General features: G+C 41.0%; 1 protein-coding gene across 1 annotated transcript; it reads right to left on the reverse strand.

The window, feature by feature from the left end:
- Positions 1 to 1,847: 1,847 nt before the first annotated feature.
- On the reverse strand, positions 1,848 to 2,756 carry LOC132378033 (cyclin-dependent kinase 5 activator 1-like). Its single transcript, XM_059944698.1, has one exon. It carries the CDS (start codon positions 2,754 to 2,756, stop codon positions 1,848 to 1,850), a length of 909 nt encoding a protein of 302 aa, XP_059800681.1.
- Between the last annotated feature and the right edge of the window lie 15,981 nt (positions 2,757 to 18,737).

The following is an 18,737-nucleotide window of genomic DNA, read 5'->3' on the forward strand; positions in this document are numbered from 1 at the left end:
TCCTGTGATGTTATTAACTTTCAAAAGGTAGTTTCCCTTTTGTTTTTCATGCGTGAACACCTTAATTGCACTCCCTAAGATGTTCAGTTCCCATTCCCAAGCCCTCCAGATAAAGGCTGTAAATCTCTGGTTGGAAGCAAGCATAGGGATGATCCAGCTATCTTTAAACTAGAGGAGACTTTTCTATCTAACATGCATCCATCTTATTTAGCTATACTTGCACCACAAATGAAAAGGAAAGCAGACTGCTTCAGTGCTGATACTGGGTTCTCTTGAACAAGAGCCAGAACGTAAGTAGTGATTTAAGCTATGAAGACTTGGAGATATCTATTTTTCCATGGGATTTGTGAAAAGAATTGATAGGCTCAGTTAAATACAAATGTATTATAGCAGCTAAATATCAGAAACCCTGGGCTACTTAGGAGTTATTCCACAGGAGTTCTGCTACCTTTGAATTTAAAAAAAACAGTACCAGTAGTGGGGGCCAAAATACTAAAACCCACAAGCAACTTCTTAGTGTAAACTAGACAAGTAATATTAGCAGAATGTACCACTCAATATTTCAGAAGCACGTCACTTAGATCTTTTAATAGGAGGAGGGATTTTTCACCATAATCAAAACAGGCAATTGGGTTATTTACAAGCTCCCAGTTTTTCATTTTGATGATATCTCCATCTCTCAAACTTCCTCACCCAAAGAAGGATTCAGCATTTTGGGTTGCCCACATTTCAAGCATTAAAGATTAAACCTCCTGGCATTTTACAGTGATGCAGAAGAAAATCCCCTGGGGAATTTAAAATGCTTTTTCTCTCCATCTAGTTACTGAAATAAAGTGGAGGCAGGAGGGAAATAAGGCTCTTTGGGTGGTTGGAAGCAGGATGTCATGTGGTTAAATGCCCTAGATTTTGTAAAGTGATCATAATAATGTGATTTCACTTTGTATACACCTGATAAGAAACTGTATTGCTCCTCTCAGGTTGCAAAATAGACGGAGGTCTATCTGAGATTCCTTGCTTACAGCTTCACTGGTTATTTTCCACTAGATTCATTTCATTTGGAAAGTTTGGGTGTATGTATGTGGATCCATACGAGGGCAGAGGAGAAAACAGGAAAAATAATCAAAATCCACAAAGGTTGAAGGCAATAAAGGATGAATAAGATGCATATCCACCAGCCAATGACCTCATTAAGTACAGAGAGATTATACTAACTATAAAATAGCAGCTTTCCACTTTAACCATTTTTAGAAAAATGTGATGTGCCAATTTTCTAAAAAATATAAATACTGAATGGAGCCGTTTAAAGAGAGACTGCCATTACCAAAATATAGCTCCCCCTCCCCAGCTTCTTAAATCTCCAGTGAATCCAGTTATGTATGCGCTTTCTATATTGGATATCTTGTAATGCTATTCGATTATGTAAAAAAAAACTTCAATTGGTGATATGCATTCATTTTAATGTTTTCTTTCAGATAACTGGTTTTATTTAGGAGAACTGGGATGTGGCATGCCAAAAACCATTAAGGGCAGATTCACAGAATACCTAGACAAATATTTACATTATGTCCCCATTCGAACAGTTTGTAGAGCATTGCACAGATATCCGTTTTAATTCCTTGTACTTCATCTCTTTTAAGATATAAAAAGGAAAATGAAGATAATTTTCCCTTTCACAGACAAAGATAAAAGCAAAAAGGTCTAACATTTTCAATGTCAAACATCACGAGATCACAGAAGCTTCCTACACAAACCAGTAGGAAGAACACTCAAATTATTCAAAGATATCAGCAACTCTCTAATGAATTACCCACTGGCAGATCTCAGATTGAAGCTGTTTTCTCCATCAGTCACCGATCTAAAGTAACAGAATTCCTGCTAAAGTCATCTCGATTTCCCTCGTTTTTCAAATCCGCAAAGACCTGTGTGAAATAGTGAGGATCAGCGTTGATCTGCAGCATTTTGGTACTCATGGAGTTAATAATGCGAAGGCACCGGTCCCAGAAAGCATCCTTGGCACTCTCTACTAAAAAGGGTTTCAGTGGGTAGGAGATCTCGTTGCCCATGTAGGAGTAGGAGAGATACAGGCAGGTCAAGAGGGTGGCTTGCAAGTCATGCTCTGTGGCCACCTGGTCCCCGTCGATGACATCCCTACAAAGCAAGTAGACAAAGACCACATTGGCTGGTGTGACAAATGCCTGGTCCTGCCAACCTTGCAGCAATAAGGAGCGGTCAACACTGCGCAACCAGAGAACAGGATCTGTCGAGGACAAGTGCTTCACCCTGTAGCAACGTCGGCAGAGGAACTCCCCCAGACACTTCAGCAGCTCACTGGTGGATGCCTGGACTATAACACGTTTGGGTGATCCTGCTCCACTGTTATGAGAGGAGGCCTTCTTGATGGAGGAGAGTTGCTTGGTGCCCAAAGGGTCAGTGGGTACCTGGAGTTCATAGCTGGAAAGGTTGGCACAAGAAAGAGACTTTTTCACATTCTCGCTGTTGAGGAGCACCACGTCATTCTGGTGGTGGTAATGGCCGGGATTGGACTTCCTGGAGCTTCTCTTCTTGGTGGAGGCCACCAGGCGCTTCCAGGTCAGGGCGGGGATAAACATGGAGTGACGTTTTAAATTCTTGTCTTTCTGACCATTGTTTTTGGCACTTTGAATGGCGTGGTAGTGATTCAAAGACTTGGAATCGGTACCATCCTCAAATAAACTAGATCTCCTCGAGCTAGGGGACAGAGACAACACGGTGCCCATTTTACGTGGCTCGTTTTCAACCTACGCCTGTGAATTATAGATCCAACACTTCCGAGTACTGGGGTCGGTGCCTTTAAGAGAAGGGGGAAAATGCCCGATTAATTCGTGCGAATTTCTGCATTCTCGATTTAATGCATTCTAACAAAAACGTCAAATTAACAGAACCATTGCAAATGCAAATCTCGGCGAATTTGCAAATTACACTCCGCTGGAGAGCCAAGTAGCATTATCTGGTTAAAAAGATATAATAGCAATCAGCTATTCGGTGGCATTAGACGTTTAAACGAGGCAAGACAAATCCATTCGACAGCAACTGAACGATTCCCGGATTAACATCAATTTGTGGCCCCGACACCAGACCGCCCAGATGACGAAATTGGTCCAAGGGTCCAGCAGAAAATGGCACAGATGCAATGCAATTTGGTAGCCCCTCTTGATGGGAATTTTCCCCCACAAATAAATCAGATGCTGGGTCCTGGTACATTATAATTCTTTCCTAATTCAATAAATTAAAAGGCAACTGTCCACTCCAAAATTATCCTACATACAATTATTTTCAGCAGGCAGAATTTTCTTCATGTATGGAGTAAATTCATGCATCTTACCTGCGTCAGTTGAAATCTTTGTCCTCCTCTGCGGAAGGACTGATTATTGAAATGTTGGTGTTCAAAAGAGGCTGCAAAACGCGTTTTCGCTGTGCGTTGTGTATCAAGTTGACAGTCCAAGGCGATTTCATCTAACGCTCCGTCTGGCTCCAGCTGTGTGTGCCGGAAACCAATTATTCAAAATCCCTTTCAATTCCACCCTTCATAATATCTACTTGCAAAAGAAACAGGCCATTCCCCTTTTCCACCAGTTTATTCTTCATTCCCTTCGCCTCTGTCTTTGTTGCTCCCACTATTTTTCTGCAGATTCTCGCTGTAGAAACGGCAGCCGACTCTTTCGCATCCCTCCGCTCTGGCAGCGAGCGGCTGAGACTGGGGTGGAGATCTGCAGGCGGCACACGCCTCCCTTCTCCTCCCATTTCACGGACGGAGAATGAAATTCATTCTCTCGGGGGAAACCTGTCCTTTCTTTTTCCCATCAGTGTGAATGGTAATTAGCAGATAATCTGTTTTAGTGATGTTGTTTGAAGGACAAATACCAGGTTAAAAGATAAGAGATTCTCTGATTTTTTTCCCCTCCTCCATTATCATGGAATTGTTTATATTGGGGCATGGGTTTAACATTCCCCTAAAGGTGCCCATCAACACTGCTTCATTACTGCATTAGCGTGTTGGCCCAGATTTTGCACTCATTTCTCTGCAGAGGGACTGAGATTCAGAACGGGTGAAATGAATGCAGAGAACAACATTGCACCGCGGGATTAAATAGTCGGTTGAAATTAACTTCAATACTGACGTCCACGTACAGGAACTTAAATTTCACAGTTTTTGTTAGCGCACAATACACACTGAGGTTTACACATGCACATCCTTAACATGCTTAATCATTATCTGATGCCCGTTCCACTGCTGTTTAACTCAAAATCATAGACCCATCTCCTTCTCCATGCACACCTCTGCTCTGAATCTACTCCCCTAGTTCTGATGAAAGGTCAGCTCACTCCATTTCAGGCTCGTGCCGCGTTTCTGGCATCTAGGGTGTTATTTACTACAGTGCTTTGCTGATGGACACAGTTACATTGACCTCCTATCTTTCCACCTCATTTCCTGTAGGGACATATATCTAGCAGCTTCTTCATCTCTTTTCCTTCTATTCTTGCATTTTCACTGCATCTGGCCTCATATCCTTCCTGCTCAGAACCAAAATAGGGTTTCTCTTGTCTTAACCTTTAAACTATGACAAACAACCAATGCTATCTCTGATGTCCCTGAAATGATGCCTTCACCAGAATTAACCTCCCTTTCTTGAGGGACTGTTTGTATTACCTTGGTCCACTACTCTGTTGGCCCCAATGCTTCCTCCCCTTTCTATTATATTCAATGATCATTATCTCACTTTTGCCTCCGTATTTCCCCTTTTACACAGGCCCCAAGCATTCTTTCCAAATGAAACATTGAATTGCATGCACGTTTTAATCTATTCAGTCATTGGCATTCATTGTTCTTTGTAACACCAAAACGTAAAAACTAATTGGAAGAAAAACAAGGGAGTCTGGATTGCAAATTTATCTTCATTTTTACTCTGAGTGTGGTGGCATGATGATGTATATCGTTTACATATTAACCCAAAAGGTATGATGTAAACAACAAAGAATGTTTAATTAAACAATATATTCACAATATTACAAAAATATTACTGAAATAGTAAATACACAACACTCCTCCCTGCTTAACGATAAACTCCAACTCAACATAGAATGCAACTCCACTTATATATTGCTCTCTAGTCATTACTGTACACACAATACTATACAAAACAACTGCTATATACACAACTACAGAAGGGTAAATATAGTCATAGAAAATTACAGCACAGAAACAGACCTTTCGGCCCAGCTAGTTCATGCTGAACCATTTAAATAGCTTAGTCCCATTGACCTGCATCCAGACCATAGCCCTCCACACCCCTCCCAACATTGTACCTATCTGTGGTGAACTGCATATACCTGTCTGGACACGCCCCCCCCCGCCCCGCTGACTGCTCCTGTGGCTCCTCCCACGGACCCCGGTATAAAGGCGATTGGAGGCACAGCCCCTTCCTCAGTCTCCAGGATGTTGTGTGGTGGTCACTTGCTGCTTGTGCTTTCTTCCAGCCAATAAAAGCCTACCTTAACCCACATCTCAGAGTTATTGATGGTGCATCACTATCTAAACTTAACTTAATCATTAAAATCAAAATCGCATCTACCACTTGTGCTCGCAACTCCTTCTACACTCTCAGCACCATCTGAGTGAAGATGATTCCCCTCATGTTCCCCTTAAACATTTCACCTTTCACACTTAACCCATGACCTCTAATTGTAGTCTGACCCAACCTCAGTGAAAAAAAGCCTGCATGAACTCACACTATGTCCTTTATAATTTTGTATACCTCTATCAAATCTCCGCTCAATCTACTACGTTCCAAGGAATAGAAGTTTTACCTATTCAATCTTTCCTTTTAACTCAGGTCCTCCAATCCAATCAAAATCCTTGTAAATTTTCTCTACATACTTTCAACCTTATTCACATCTTTCCCATAAAGTGACCAAAACTGCAAGCAATACTCTAAATTAGGCCTCACCAATATCTTATACAAGTTCAACCTAACAACTCAAATCCTGTACTCAATATTTTGACCTGTGAAGGCTAAAGTGCCAAAAGCTTTCTTTTTACCTACCTGTGACTCCATTTTCAATGAATTATGGATTATTCCTAGATCCCTTTATTCTACCGCACTCCTTAATGCTCTACTGCTCACCGTGTAAAACTTACCCAAAGTGCAACACCTCACACTTGTCTGCATTCAATTCCATCTGCCATTTTTCCAGCTAGTCCAGATCCTGAAAGTCTTCCTCACCGTCTACTATGCCTCCAGTCTTGGTTTATCCACAAATTTGCTGATCCAGTTAACCACATTATCATCCAGATCGTTGATATAGATGACAGACCACATATCCAGCACTAATGGCTGTGGCACTCCACTAGTCATAGGCCTCAGTCAGAGAGGCAACTACCACTGTCTGGCTTCTCCCACAAAGCCAATGTCTAATCCAATTTACTACCTCATCTTGAACGCCAAGCGATTGAAACTTCTTAACTAACCTCCCATGTGGGACCTTATCAAATGCCTTAGTGGAGTCAATGTAGACAACATCCACTGCCTTGTCTTTATCAACTTTCCAGGTAACTTCTTTGAAGAATCTGTAAGATTAGTTTGACACTATCTACCACACACAAAGCAACGCTGACTATCCCAAATCATTGCATAAACTCTTCTCGGGCTTTCATCTGGATGCAGGAATCAATTTTAACCAATGTTTCAATGACAAACTCTGCCATCTTCATCAGCGATGATGCCTGGGCATGTCTAGTCCAGTGGTATATCTATTCAACTCCCGTCATTTGTTCCTCCTGATTGGTTCATCCTCAACCAATCAGGTTTCTGCTGTCCCTCCTTGTTTAATGCGATCTCATCCCTTGCCTCCTTCAATAACCTGGGGTAAACCCCACAGCCCTGGTGACTTATCCACCTTAATACTCATTATGAGGCCCTGCACTTCCCCCTATTTGTTTATACCTTTATATATTAAACACCTTTATATATTTATATACCCAGCAATGATCTTCTGGTCCTCCATAGTCTTTTCCTTGGTAAATATTGAAGCAAAGTACTCATTAAGTACCTCACTCGCATTCTCTACATCCAAGTAAATGTTGACCACCACCCTACCCCTTTATCCTTGAGTGATCCTACCCTCTCCCTAGTTATCCTTTTGCTCTGGATGTATTTCTAGAATGCCTTGGGATTCAACTTAATCTTACTTGCCAAGGGCTTTTCATGCCCCCTCCTGGCTTTCCTAATTCCGTTCTTTAGTTCTTTTCTAGATTCTTTATAACCTCATGCACTCCGTTTGATCCCAACTACTGAAGCTTTGCATACTCTTCCTTGTCCTTCTTGACTAATTCTAAACCTCTTGCACCAAGAAGGTCCCAATTTATATTGGGAAGTTGAAATCCTTCATGCCGACAACCCCATTATTTTTACACGTTTCCTTAATCTGATTACACATCTGTTTCTCAATGTCCTAGTGTCTATTAGGGGGTCTGTAGTACAATCCTGTCAGTGTGATTGCACCCTTCCTATTCCTGAGTTCCACCCAAATGGACTCAGAGTCTGACCCCTCCATTATGTCTCCCCTGAGTGCAGCTATGATATTGTCCCTGATTAGTAGTGGAATTCCACTCCCTCTTTTACCTCCTCCTCTATCTTTCCTAAAACTTTGAAAACCTGGTATATTAATCACCCATTCCTGCTCACCTCTCAATCAAGTTTCAGTAATTGTATTTCCATATACTGATCCATGCTCTAAGTTCATCACCCTTAACCATAATACTCCTAGCATTAAAATATACACACTTCAAACTGTCCGACCTATGATACTTGCTATTTCAATTTTGCCTTTCAATACTTTCCCTGACAGCTACTTTCTGGTCCGATCCTTCCCCTATTGATGTGGGGCTTTGGTTCCCATCTCCCTTCAAGAATAGCTTAAACTCTTCCAAGTAGCATCAAAACCCTCCCGGCCACGATATTGGTTCCACTCCAGTTACTTTCACAACATCAGCAAAGGTTAATTCGGCAGGTTTGGTTGGAACAGTCAAACTCCAAAGCAAACTTATACACCTATAAATCCAATGCACTCAGCAAAATTGGCACTCACTTTTCATTGGCTGTTTCATTTGCTTCAAAATACTGTTTAATTTGTTCCTCATACACGCTCCTGTTATCTCTTGTCTTATTTTTGGTTTATGATTATTATCACCCGGTATTCACTATTTATGAACCTGTGAATCTGCCCGTTTCCTGCCTCTTTTTAAACTCAATGTCTCTGTCCCCTTGTGAAGAAAGCGTGCTGTGCATCAAAATTCTAAGTAGCTGTCTTGGGTTCATTTAAAATTTCCTTGTCATCACTCTTACGTTTTGTAACTCCAAAACATAAAAACTAATTGGAAGAAAAACAAGTGAGTCTGGAATGTGAGCTCAGTTTTACTTTGAGCAAGGTGCTTATATATCACATGGTGGAGTGATGATGTTTGCCTTGTACATACTTTTACATATAACCTGTAATACCTTATGTAAACAACAAAGAACACAATCAAATAATATATTTACAATATCACTTAAATATTATTGAACTATTAAATAAACAACCATGTGCTCTCTGCTATTCTAAAGGGATCAGGTTTAAATCCTATGAGAAATATGCGGAACCCCATCAATCGGTCTACATGGGTAACGCTGAACTTCCTTGTAACTTTCATTCTCCATCCCATTCCTAAACTGAGCTGTCCATTTCCCAATACTCCAAAGAAGCCTAATGCAAGTTCAAAGTGCAGTAAATCAGCCTTTGATTGAACACAGGCTTGCAGAATCAGTGTTGCATTAAACAACCTTACATAATGATTCTGCTATTTGAATTTTACATATAATTTATAAATAGCCTTTTATTTCCTTACCATATGCATTTCAGAAAAAACTACAGAGGGTTGTAAGGCCAACCAGCTCTTAGATACAAACCATCATAGATACAAACCATCGAGGACATCTTCAAAGGGCGCTGCCTCAAGGAGGCAGCATCGATCATTAAGGACCCTCACCATCTAGGACATCGACTCTTCTCATTGGTACCAAGAAGGAGGAGGTACAGGCTGAAGACACCTGCATTCTTCCCCTAGACCATCAGATTTCCGAGCTGTGAACCCATGAACAACATGTCACTTGCTGCTCTCCACCCAGACCGCACCCAAGGAGGAGGGTGAGGCAACAGCTCTATCAGCTGAGCCGCCCATAAAAAAATGAATGGAAAATCGCTCTGAGCTCTACATGCGGTATTAATACACATGATTAACATATTGGCCAGCTGAGTATTGTCAACCTTCTCTGGTTTTCCTTCAGATTTCCACCATCTGTCGTCTCCTTTCTGCAAAGTGGATTTTTTTTTGTGTGTGATAGCACAAGGAACTACTTTGCATTCATCTTCAGTAGAGAAGCAAATGCTACAACGACAGCAGTTTGGAAAAAGGTTAGCATAAATAGATACGAAGAGGAGGCACTTCATGAATTAATTAAAGTCATTAATTCAAATAGGAGGCATCCTAGAACCTAATGGAATTAAAGGTGGAAATTACAGAAGATCGGACTGCAGTTTTCCAGTTGACCTTGTATATCACAGAATTATAGACTAAGGGTTAGAAGCTTGTAAATTTCACACTCCTGCTTAAATAGAGAAGAGTTTAAATATGGGACCAATAAGCCAATCAGCCTAGCATTAATGGCAGGAAGATGCAGATAAAATTAACTGGTATTTGTGCAAGAGCGCCTCAACAACTTAAAATCAGTATGGATTGTTCTGATTCTGAACCAATTCTGATCAGAGTATGGAGAGGCTTGATCAGGGTAGCACTATTAGTGGGCATATAACATTTTAGAAAGCACTTTATTTGATAATGTACCACATTGTATCTTAACAAAATTCATGGGATTAAATTGAGACAGCTTTTGCACAAAATTGACTTGGGACAGAAAGCAGAGAGTTCTCCTGAATGGTTGCTTTTCAAAAGAGTTTTCCGAAGTGGTAGGATCAGTACCATTGCACTTTATACGGATGTTAGGAATAGAATAGAATAGAATAGTATAGCACATTACAGACCCTTCGGCCCACAATGTTGTGCCGACGCTCAAACCCTGCCTCCCATATACCCCCCCACCTTAAATTCCTCCATATACCTGTTTAATGAATTTGAGCCACTTGATAAACTTTTAAAGATTTTTCAGATGTTAAGGGAGGTCGAGAAGGTAGTTAAAACACATGCAGGATTTTTTATATAGAATACAACAGAAAAGAAGTAATAGTAAATATTTAAATGATTCATTTGGGACACATTGAATGTATGAGGTCAAATCAATCGGACAATTATTATATTCAGTATTCTAGGTGTTATGATAAATACATGATAGGCAAAAGCAACATTATACTAGACATTATTTGGTATTGATTAAGGCACTCTTTGACTTTGAGAAAGGATCTTTAAAATCCATTCACTTTGCGGTACTTATTGACCATTGCTAATTGCTCTCAGAATGAGAGGTTTAATGCATCATTGCAGAGGCCAGTCAGAATCAATTACATTCCTATAGGTTTATAGAGCAGGTAAGGACAGTGGTTTTCTTTCCCTGAAGAATATGATTCTTTTCCTCCTGAATTTGGAGTGATGTTAATGGCCTTTCCTTTCCCGGCAGACTTTTCCCAGTAATTAAGAACTGCTGAGACTAGCAGTTTATATGTTGTACTCAGCAGTGTGGTCGTCCCATCTGTAGGAATTCTGTGAAATCCTGTGAATGTGGAAGACTTTGGACATGAGTATGATGTGGTTTGAAATGTAGAGACATTCAGAACATGAATATATCATTCTGCAGCTCAAATACCTCTACTATTTAATCTGATTAAGGGTGATCAATCTCTATCTCAACACTGTCTGCTCAGTTTTGATCTATATCCTTTAATGAATTTCGCCAACAAAACCCAAAACTTTCAGTAACTTTCACTGATTGATCTGTGTACACAGTGTGTGAGGGAGAAAATATTATACTTCCATCACATTTTTCTATTTTACTTGTAAATGGCTTAGGTCCAATTACCATACATCACAGTCACCAGTTACTTGTACATTTTGTTTATTAGGTTTGCTCTTATATTTATATTTAATGTGTTTTTTAATGCTTTGTGTTTTTTGACGCTGCATCAGATCAGGAGTAAGAATTACTTTGTTCTCCTTTTCACTGGTGTACCGAAGGATCACAATAAACAATCTTGAATCTTGAGAAACTGGTACAAAGTTAGAATGGCAAATATATATTATAGTTAATCCTGTCTCTTCATTTGAAGTTCATGTCCAGAGAACTAAATGGAATCAAATTTCATGGATAGACTGCAATGCATACTAACTACAACATGATACATTTTTTTGCATATATTTGTATCTGGGCTTCACTCATCAGAGGAATGCATTTCTCTTTATTCACTCTGCTTAGTTTCTCAATAACCTTAAACATTCAGTCAGGTCACTTGTCACTCTTCTAAATTCCAAGGATTTATTCATTGGTGACCATTAGTTAAACCCTTAAGCCCTTACAATCAGTTTGGTGTATCTGCACTGGATAGTTTATTCATATTTTCTTACAACATAGTTGGAGAATATTTGGCCCATCAGTCTATGCAGTCCCATCAGTACAATGTTCCCACTTACTTCCTTGTAACCTATTCACGCCCACGTGTTCATCATTTCCCTCCTAATTCTTCTGTCACCCGGGGAACGTCACAGCAATGAATTAACCAACCAGCACATCTTTGACATATGGGTGAAACTGGAGTGCCAAAGGGAGAACTAGTTCATTAGCAGGAGAACGTGTGAACTCTGCATTGTCAGCTCCAAGGTCAAGACTGGACCCAGGCTCCAGGCTGTGTGCCAACAGCACCAGCTGCTGCACTATTGTGCTGCTTACGAGAACCCAGGAAGTAGGAGTGATTTCAAAATCTGGGACAAAATCTTCCCTTTTGTTCAGCCTGGTTTGACCGAGACACAGATAAAAGTGGGAGCTTTGATTTGAATTTCTGATATGTTATCGATCATCCTTTTGCCTTCACAGATGCTGCTTGATCGACCTGAGCTTTGACTCCCAGCCTGTGCTGAGTTACCTGGAACAGGGACCAGGCAATTGCAGTTGGCCATGCTGCTTCAAGCTGATGGGAAAGGAGGACCAGCCAAAGCTTATTATTGACATCCAGGACCCACTCTCCCTTCTATATGCAATGCCATTTCCACAAATAGATTTTACACCCCCCCCCCCACCGTATTTAATTTATGTCTCACTTTAAACCCACAGTGGTGAAAGTAAGGGTCTCCAAACTGAATAACAATCAAATTGCTAAAATCATAATGAGATGAAGAAGAGGTGTGATTATAGAGTGGCAATGGGCAGTGTTGTGATCAGGGAATTGGAGTTTGAGACTCCTGCTCCCATTAGCTTCACAACAGTAGATTACACTGCCCTGCCTTGTACACAGGGCATAATGAGGTGGTCCATAAGGTCAGTGAGGATGTTGTTACTGAAGGCTGATGGTTCAACTGAAGGCAGATTATGTAAAGTGAGAACATAGTGCAAGCAAATTAGGGGTGGTGAGAAGGGTTTAATCAATGACAATTAAACTACTTTACTTGCTGAAATGCCCTTTCCTGTCCTTAAAGTTCATGCTTCTAAACCATTCTTCATTAATCATTGAATGAGTAATGAATTCTAAACATAGCTCCAGTCATCAGTAGACAAAATAGTTATTTATCTATTTACAGTTGTGAGTTCTGTTTATTCCTTTTGTTTCGTCCATTCATTATAGTTATAAAGACAGTTTGTGTTGGTCAACTGGGAAAACAAGTCAAAAACAAATATCTGCCTTCAAAATTACACAAGAAAGTTAAAAATTTCTATTCTCCAACTCAAGGGAGTGGAGTTGCTTAGTAATTAAATTAAACAGAGATAAAGAGTCATAGCTACAGATACAGTGAGGCAAAAGCAGATATTTTAAAAAAGAGAAGGGGACACAAATAGAAAGAGATCGACACCGAGCCACAACGTCGGAGTGTTATTTCTATAGAAACAATGGGATTTGCTTAATCATGCACTGAATCCAGCATCCATTTTATAATGGATTAGCTCCCGTGGTTCAACACATAGTTAAGAATGCTGAGGTGGAGAGAGATAAAGACAAAAAGAATGGGAGGTTGAGATAGAGTGAGGAAAGATGTGAGGAGGAGCGATGATGTAAAGGTACAGATAAAGCAACACACAGCACTTGCAAAAAAAACTAGACATACAGAACATTGAAACGGTAAGGAGGTGGTGGAGGGAGAGAGAGTTATGGGTATCTGGTGCAGAGAGAAATAGACACATGCAAAGAAAAGGTTTTTGAGGTTAAGAAAGAGGTGGAAACTGAGACAGAGATGTGGGATGGAACCGTACAGAGATACAGACAATGCAAATGAGCCGCAGATTGAGCTACAAGAATATAGCAGCTGTGACTGTGTGCATCAAGCCCAACAAAGTAATTAATATACTTTTGTCTCATCCTTTTGCTCTGGTGCTGTTAGTTTCCCAGTGGCCTGTGCTTTTGACCTGTTGTGATGGTAGGCAAAATGGAAGCAAGTCAATCCTCCTGCAGGAGTTGATATGTTTCATGTCCAGCCTCTTAAGTAGATCTGCTACTGGATGATAGATAGATAGACAGACAGACAGACAATACAATTCCCCCTGCCCCCTCATCGTCCAAGCCCATGCTCTCTTCTCATAGCTACAATCCGGCTAGAGATACAGGAGTATGTCTCACACTACCAGGTTCAGGAGCAGTTATTATCCTACAACCATCAGGCTCCTGAACCAGAGTGGATAGCTTCACTCACCTCAGTGCTGAACGGATCCCTCACTATCCACTTTCAAGGACTCTACAACCCAGTATTACTTACTATAAAAACATTCATTATTTGTATTATTTGTCCTCTTGTTGTTTGTCAGTATTTGTTAAGTATAGCTTTTCATAAATTCTACTGTATTTTCTCATTTCCCTGTAAATGCCCACAAAAATATGATTTTCGAGGTAGTGTACAGTGACATATGGGTAATTTGATAGTAAATTTGAACTTTGAGATTTGATACTCAGCATTCTACCATATGGGGATGGGTGTTTGTGGAGGCTAAGCCGAGCGCCTCCTTCCTTCGGAATCTTCCACAATGGAGTCAGAAGAAGGATTCCATTGACCGTTAAATTTTCTCTTTGCCCTGTGCTAAACTGTGATGAGTCATTGAGTATATGAGGGATCTCCAGCCCTGAATTCCAACTCTCTTTACTTTACATGAATATACAATTTGCTGTACTTGAGCATGACAAGATCAGAAGCACCCAAAACCTGCTCTGGCATTGAATAAATTCATGGCTTCTCTGATTAAACCTTCCTATCTGTACATGGTAACTTTTCAGCCCGTTTGGTATCAAGTATCTGTCTGCCACTGCCTTGAAATATAACCAAAGACTCTGTTTCCTCTTTATTCCTTGAGAAAGAGACTTCTAAGCACTTTTCACCCAGTAAAAGTAAACATTTTTGCCTCATCTGTGTCTTAAATAGGTAACTTCTTATTTTTAAGTAGTGACCTCAAGCACAAAGGTGAAACATACTCTTAACTTCTCAATCCTATCGAGAACTCTCAGGAGCTCGTATAGTATATTCAAGTCAGCTGTCATTCTTAGAACTCTAGCAGTTATAAGGCAAGTCTGTCCAACCTTTGCTTTGCTTTCAGATAGAAAGCAAAGGGTAGCAGTGAATGGGTGTTTCTCGGACTGGCTGGAGGTGACTAGTGGGGTACCACAGGGCTCTGTATTGGGACCACAGCTCTTTACGATTTATGTCAACGATTTAGATGAGGGCATTGAAAACCATATCAGCAAATTTGCTGACAATACTAAACTGGGTGGCAGTGTGACATGCGAAGAGGATGTTAGGAGAATACAGGGAGACTTGGATAGGCTGGGTGAGTGGGCAGACACTTGGCAATGTCATTCAATATGAATAAATGTGAAGTTATCCACTTTGGAAGCAGGAACAAGAGGGCAGAGTATTGTCTGAACGGTGTAGAGTTAGGTAAGGGAGAAATGCAAAGAGACCTAGGAGTCCTAGTTCACCGGTCAATGAAGGTGAATGAGCAAGTGCAACAGGCAGTGAAGAGGGCAAATGGAATGTTGGCCTTTGTTACAAGGGGAATTGAGTACAAGAGCAAGGATGTCCTTTTGCATTTGTACAGGGCCCTGGTGAGACCACACCTGGAATATTGTGTACAGTTTTGGTCTCCAGGTTTAAGGAAGGACATTCTGGCAATTGAGGAAGTGCAGCGTAGATTCACTAGGTTGATTCCTGGGATGGCAGGGCTGTCTTACGCAGAGAGATTGGAGAGATTTGGCTTGTACACGATGGAATTGAGGAGATTGAGAGGGGATCTGATTGAAACGTTTAAGATAATTAAAGGATTTGATAGGATTGAGGCAGGAAATATGTTCCAGATGTTGGGAGAGTCTAGTACCAGAGGGCATGGATTGAGAATAAGAGGTCAGTTATTTAAAATAGAGTTGAGGAAGAGCTTCTTCTCCCAGGGAGTTGTGGAGGTGTGGAATGCACTGCCTTGGAAGACGGTGGAGGCCAATTCTCTGGATGCTTTCAAGAAGGAGCTAGATAGATATCTGATGGATAGGGGAATCAAGGGATATAGGGACAAGGCAGGGACTGGGTATTGATAGTGAATGATCAGCCATGATCTCAGAATGGCGGTGCAGACTTGAGGGGCTGAATGGTCTACTTCTGCACCTATTGTCTATTGTCTATAACCTTTTTGCATAAGACAGCCCATTCTCTAGGTTTTCATCTGGCAAACTACTCACAGCACATGAACAATCTTCCTTAAGTCTTTCAGGACTGTACATTCAGGTAGATAGGGTGATAAAGAAAGATTCTAGCATATCAGCCTCCATTAAGTCTAGGCACCCACTCATTCATCTTCCCCCCTCTCCCGGTCTCACCTATCACCTGCCAGCTTGTACTCCTTCCCCAGTCCCTCTTTTTTAATCTCACCCCTGCCCCCTTCATTTCCAGTCCTCTTGAAGGGTCACAGCCCAAAACGATGACTCTTTCTTCCCCTCCATAGATGCTGCCTGACTTGTTGAGTTCTTCCAGCGTTTTATTTCAGTACATGGGTAGGGATGATACATTGAAGTTGGAGAAGACATTGCTGAGGGCAAATTGAGAGTATTGTGTGGATTTCTGGCCACCTACCTGCAGGAAAGATATCAATAAGCTTGAAAGAGTGCAGAGAAAATTTACAAGTTGTTGCCAGGACTGGAGGGCCTAAGCTATAGGGAGAGGTTAAATAGGCATTTTATTCTCTGAAACACAGAAGACGAAAGGAGATCTTGTAGAGGTATACAGAATTATTTAGGTGTAGATAGGGTGATTGCATGCAGGGTTTTATTCCCCCAGATTGGGTGAGACTAGAACTCGAGATCATTGGCTTAGGGTGAAAGGTGAAATATTTAAGGTGGATCTGAGGGGAACCTTCTTCAATCAGAGGCTGGTGCAAACTTAGAATGAGCTGCCAATGGAAGTGGTGAATGTGGGTACAATTGCTACACTTAAAAGAAGTTTGGATAGCTGAATGGTTTTGGGGTGGGGGATATGGTCTGGGTGCGGGTGCAGAAGATCAGGTCAGCATATACTAGATGGGCCTAAAGCCCTGCTTCTGCGGTCGACTCCATGACTCTACATATTCCTTGTGATCTCACCAAGTTACTGAGTCATGTCTTTCAACCTTTTTGACTCAATTCCTGTAGCAATAAATAATAACATTCGGTTAGTCTTTCTAATTACTTGTTGTCTCTGTGTGTAAAGCTTATACAAACCTTCTGCAGCAGAAGCATCAGATCTCTCTGCAATCTCCCATCAATGTACCTCCTTTCTGTTTTCCCCACCAAAATGGACAATCTCAGATTTTCCCATATATTCCTGCATTTGCCAGATACATCTGCTCACTAAGCCTGTTCACATCTCTTTGTGACGAAAACAGAGAAATCTCAGGAAGTCAGGCAGTATCTGACAAAAGCCTGCAGATTCGTTAAGTCCCTTCATAATTTACTTTCCAACCTATCTTTGTAACACCAACAAAATGCAGCAACCTTACCTCCGATGTTTCTTCCGAGTCATTTGTACACATTGTAAAAAGTCAAGGCCATAGCACCAGCTGCTGTGGCACATCCCCCTTTATGTCTGGGCCAGCTGGCGGTGTTGTGGCATCAGCACCAGACTTTGAGGTGAATGGTCCTGGGTTCGAATCCGGCCGGCTCCTTGCAGGCTTTCCATCTGAGCTGGGGTTGAGCATCAAGCTATCAACTCGGCCTCATAAATGAAACAGACAAAATGCTGAAGAAATGCCACCTGATGCACAAAGTATGGAAAGGAATAACAACAACTAGAAAAAAGACTTTTTGTGCATACTTTATTTCTGTTAGACAGTCCATGTCAATATGAATACTCCTTTAACACGAACTTTAATTTTCTGCAGTAATCTCTGATAGCACAATTTATCTAAACATAGTGCATTTACCCAAAGTTCCCCTTTATCCACGAGATCTTATTCCATTTCAGCACGCTTCCCACAAATCCCCAAATTGTCAATAGACTCACCTATTGTAAGGAGGATGATAATGAGCTGCTTACTGGTGGAATCAGAATGAGAAAAAATACCTGCCTTGTTATTAAGCATTTCTTTCTATGAAATGAAGATATCCCTATGTATCGGGCAATATAGATTGTGATCAACCTAGCTGTTACTGGACATGACCACCTTAAAACATTTGTTGTGCTTTTAATGGCTGAGAATTCAAATAATAGAAAAACACCTTTAAACAATGGGAGAAGCAAACTTCACGTGAGTATATTAAACAGTTCATTAATAATTTCTCACTGCCCAGAAGTAGTTTTTAATAGTTCTTCACTGCCCCGGACCTCAGGAAGAGAGGTGAGGGGAATGATTACACTTTCTTTCTGTTTCTAGGTTAGACAGTTCTCACGTGACAGTAAGACCATTAAAATTAGACTGTTGGCACAGCTGAACCTCCCCATTGCCTCATTCTGTCACAATAACAAGGCCAGGGCTGCTCCATTCAGTGCGAGCAAGTCTTGTTTTATAAAAGGGAAGATGTAAGAGAAAGATGTTGCTTTTGCAGATCCCCGGAGGGTTCTTCACAGAACGTGTTCCATTTTAACACAACCTGTGATTAATTTTATATCAAGTACAGAGTGTAATGGCAGAATCTTGCGTTTGGAATAGCAAGCATAATGCAGTCAGCCTTGCTTCATTGGGAACATTCTAGTTTCTAAGTCAGAAGTTGGATCTCCCTCCAAGAACTTGAGCACCAATTGTACAGAGCACTGGGCTGTGCTGCGCTGTTGAACTTCTGAATCGCTTGTTAAGCTGGGTCTCCTCTGCTTTCCTTCCATGAGCATTGGCACCATTGGAAGCAGCAATAATCAAGGCGCCTGCAACAGATTATGTCATATATGTTTCATATCTGCACACATAATGCACATACAGTGCACACAATATCACACACATGCAGAGACACACAAACACACATGGACACACACATGTGCAGTTGGTTACCCATGCAAAGCACACATTGCACAA

Source organism: Hypanus sabinus, chromosome 1 (genome assembly GCF_030144855.1).
Source record: "Hypanus sabinus isolate sHypSab1 chromosome 1, sHypSab1.hap1, whole genome shotgun sequence".
Taxonomy (NCBI): Eukaryota; Metazoa; Chordata; class Chondrichthyes; order Myliobatiformes; family Dasyatidae; genus Hypanus; species Hypanus sabinus.

Bases quoted from the DNA above. Each gene is read 5' to 3' on its own strand.
- LOC132378033 (XM_059944698.1), bottom strand. From the start codon at position 2,756: ATGGGCACCGTGTTGTCTCTGTCCCCTAGCTCGAGGAGATCTAGTTTA.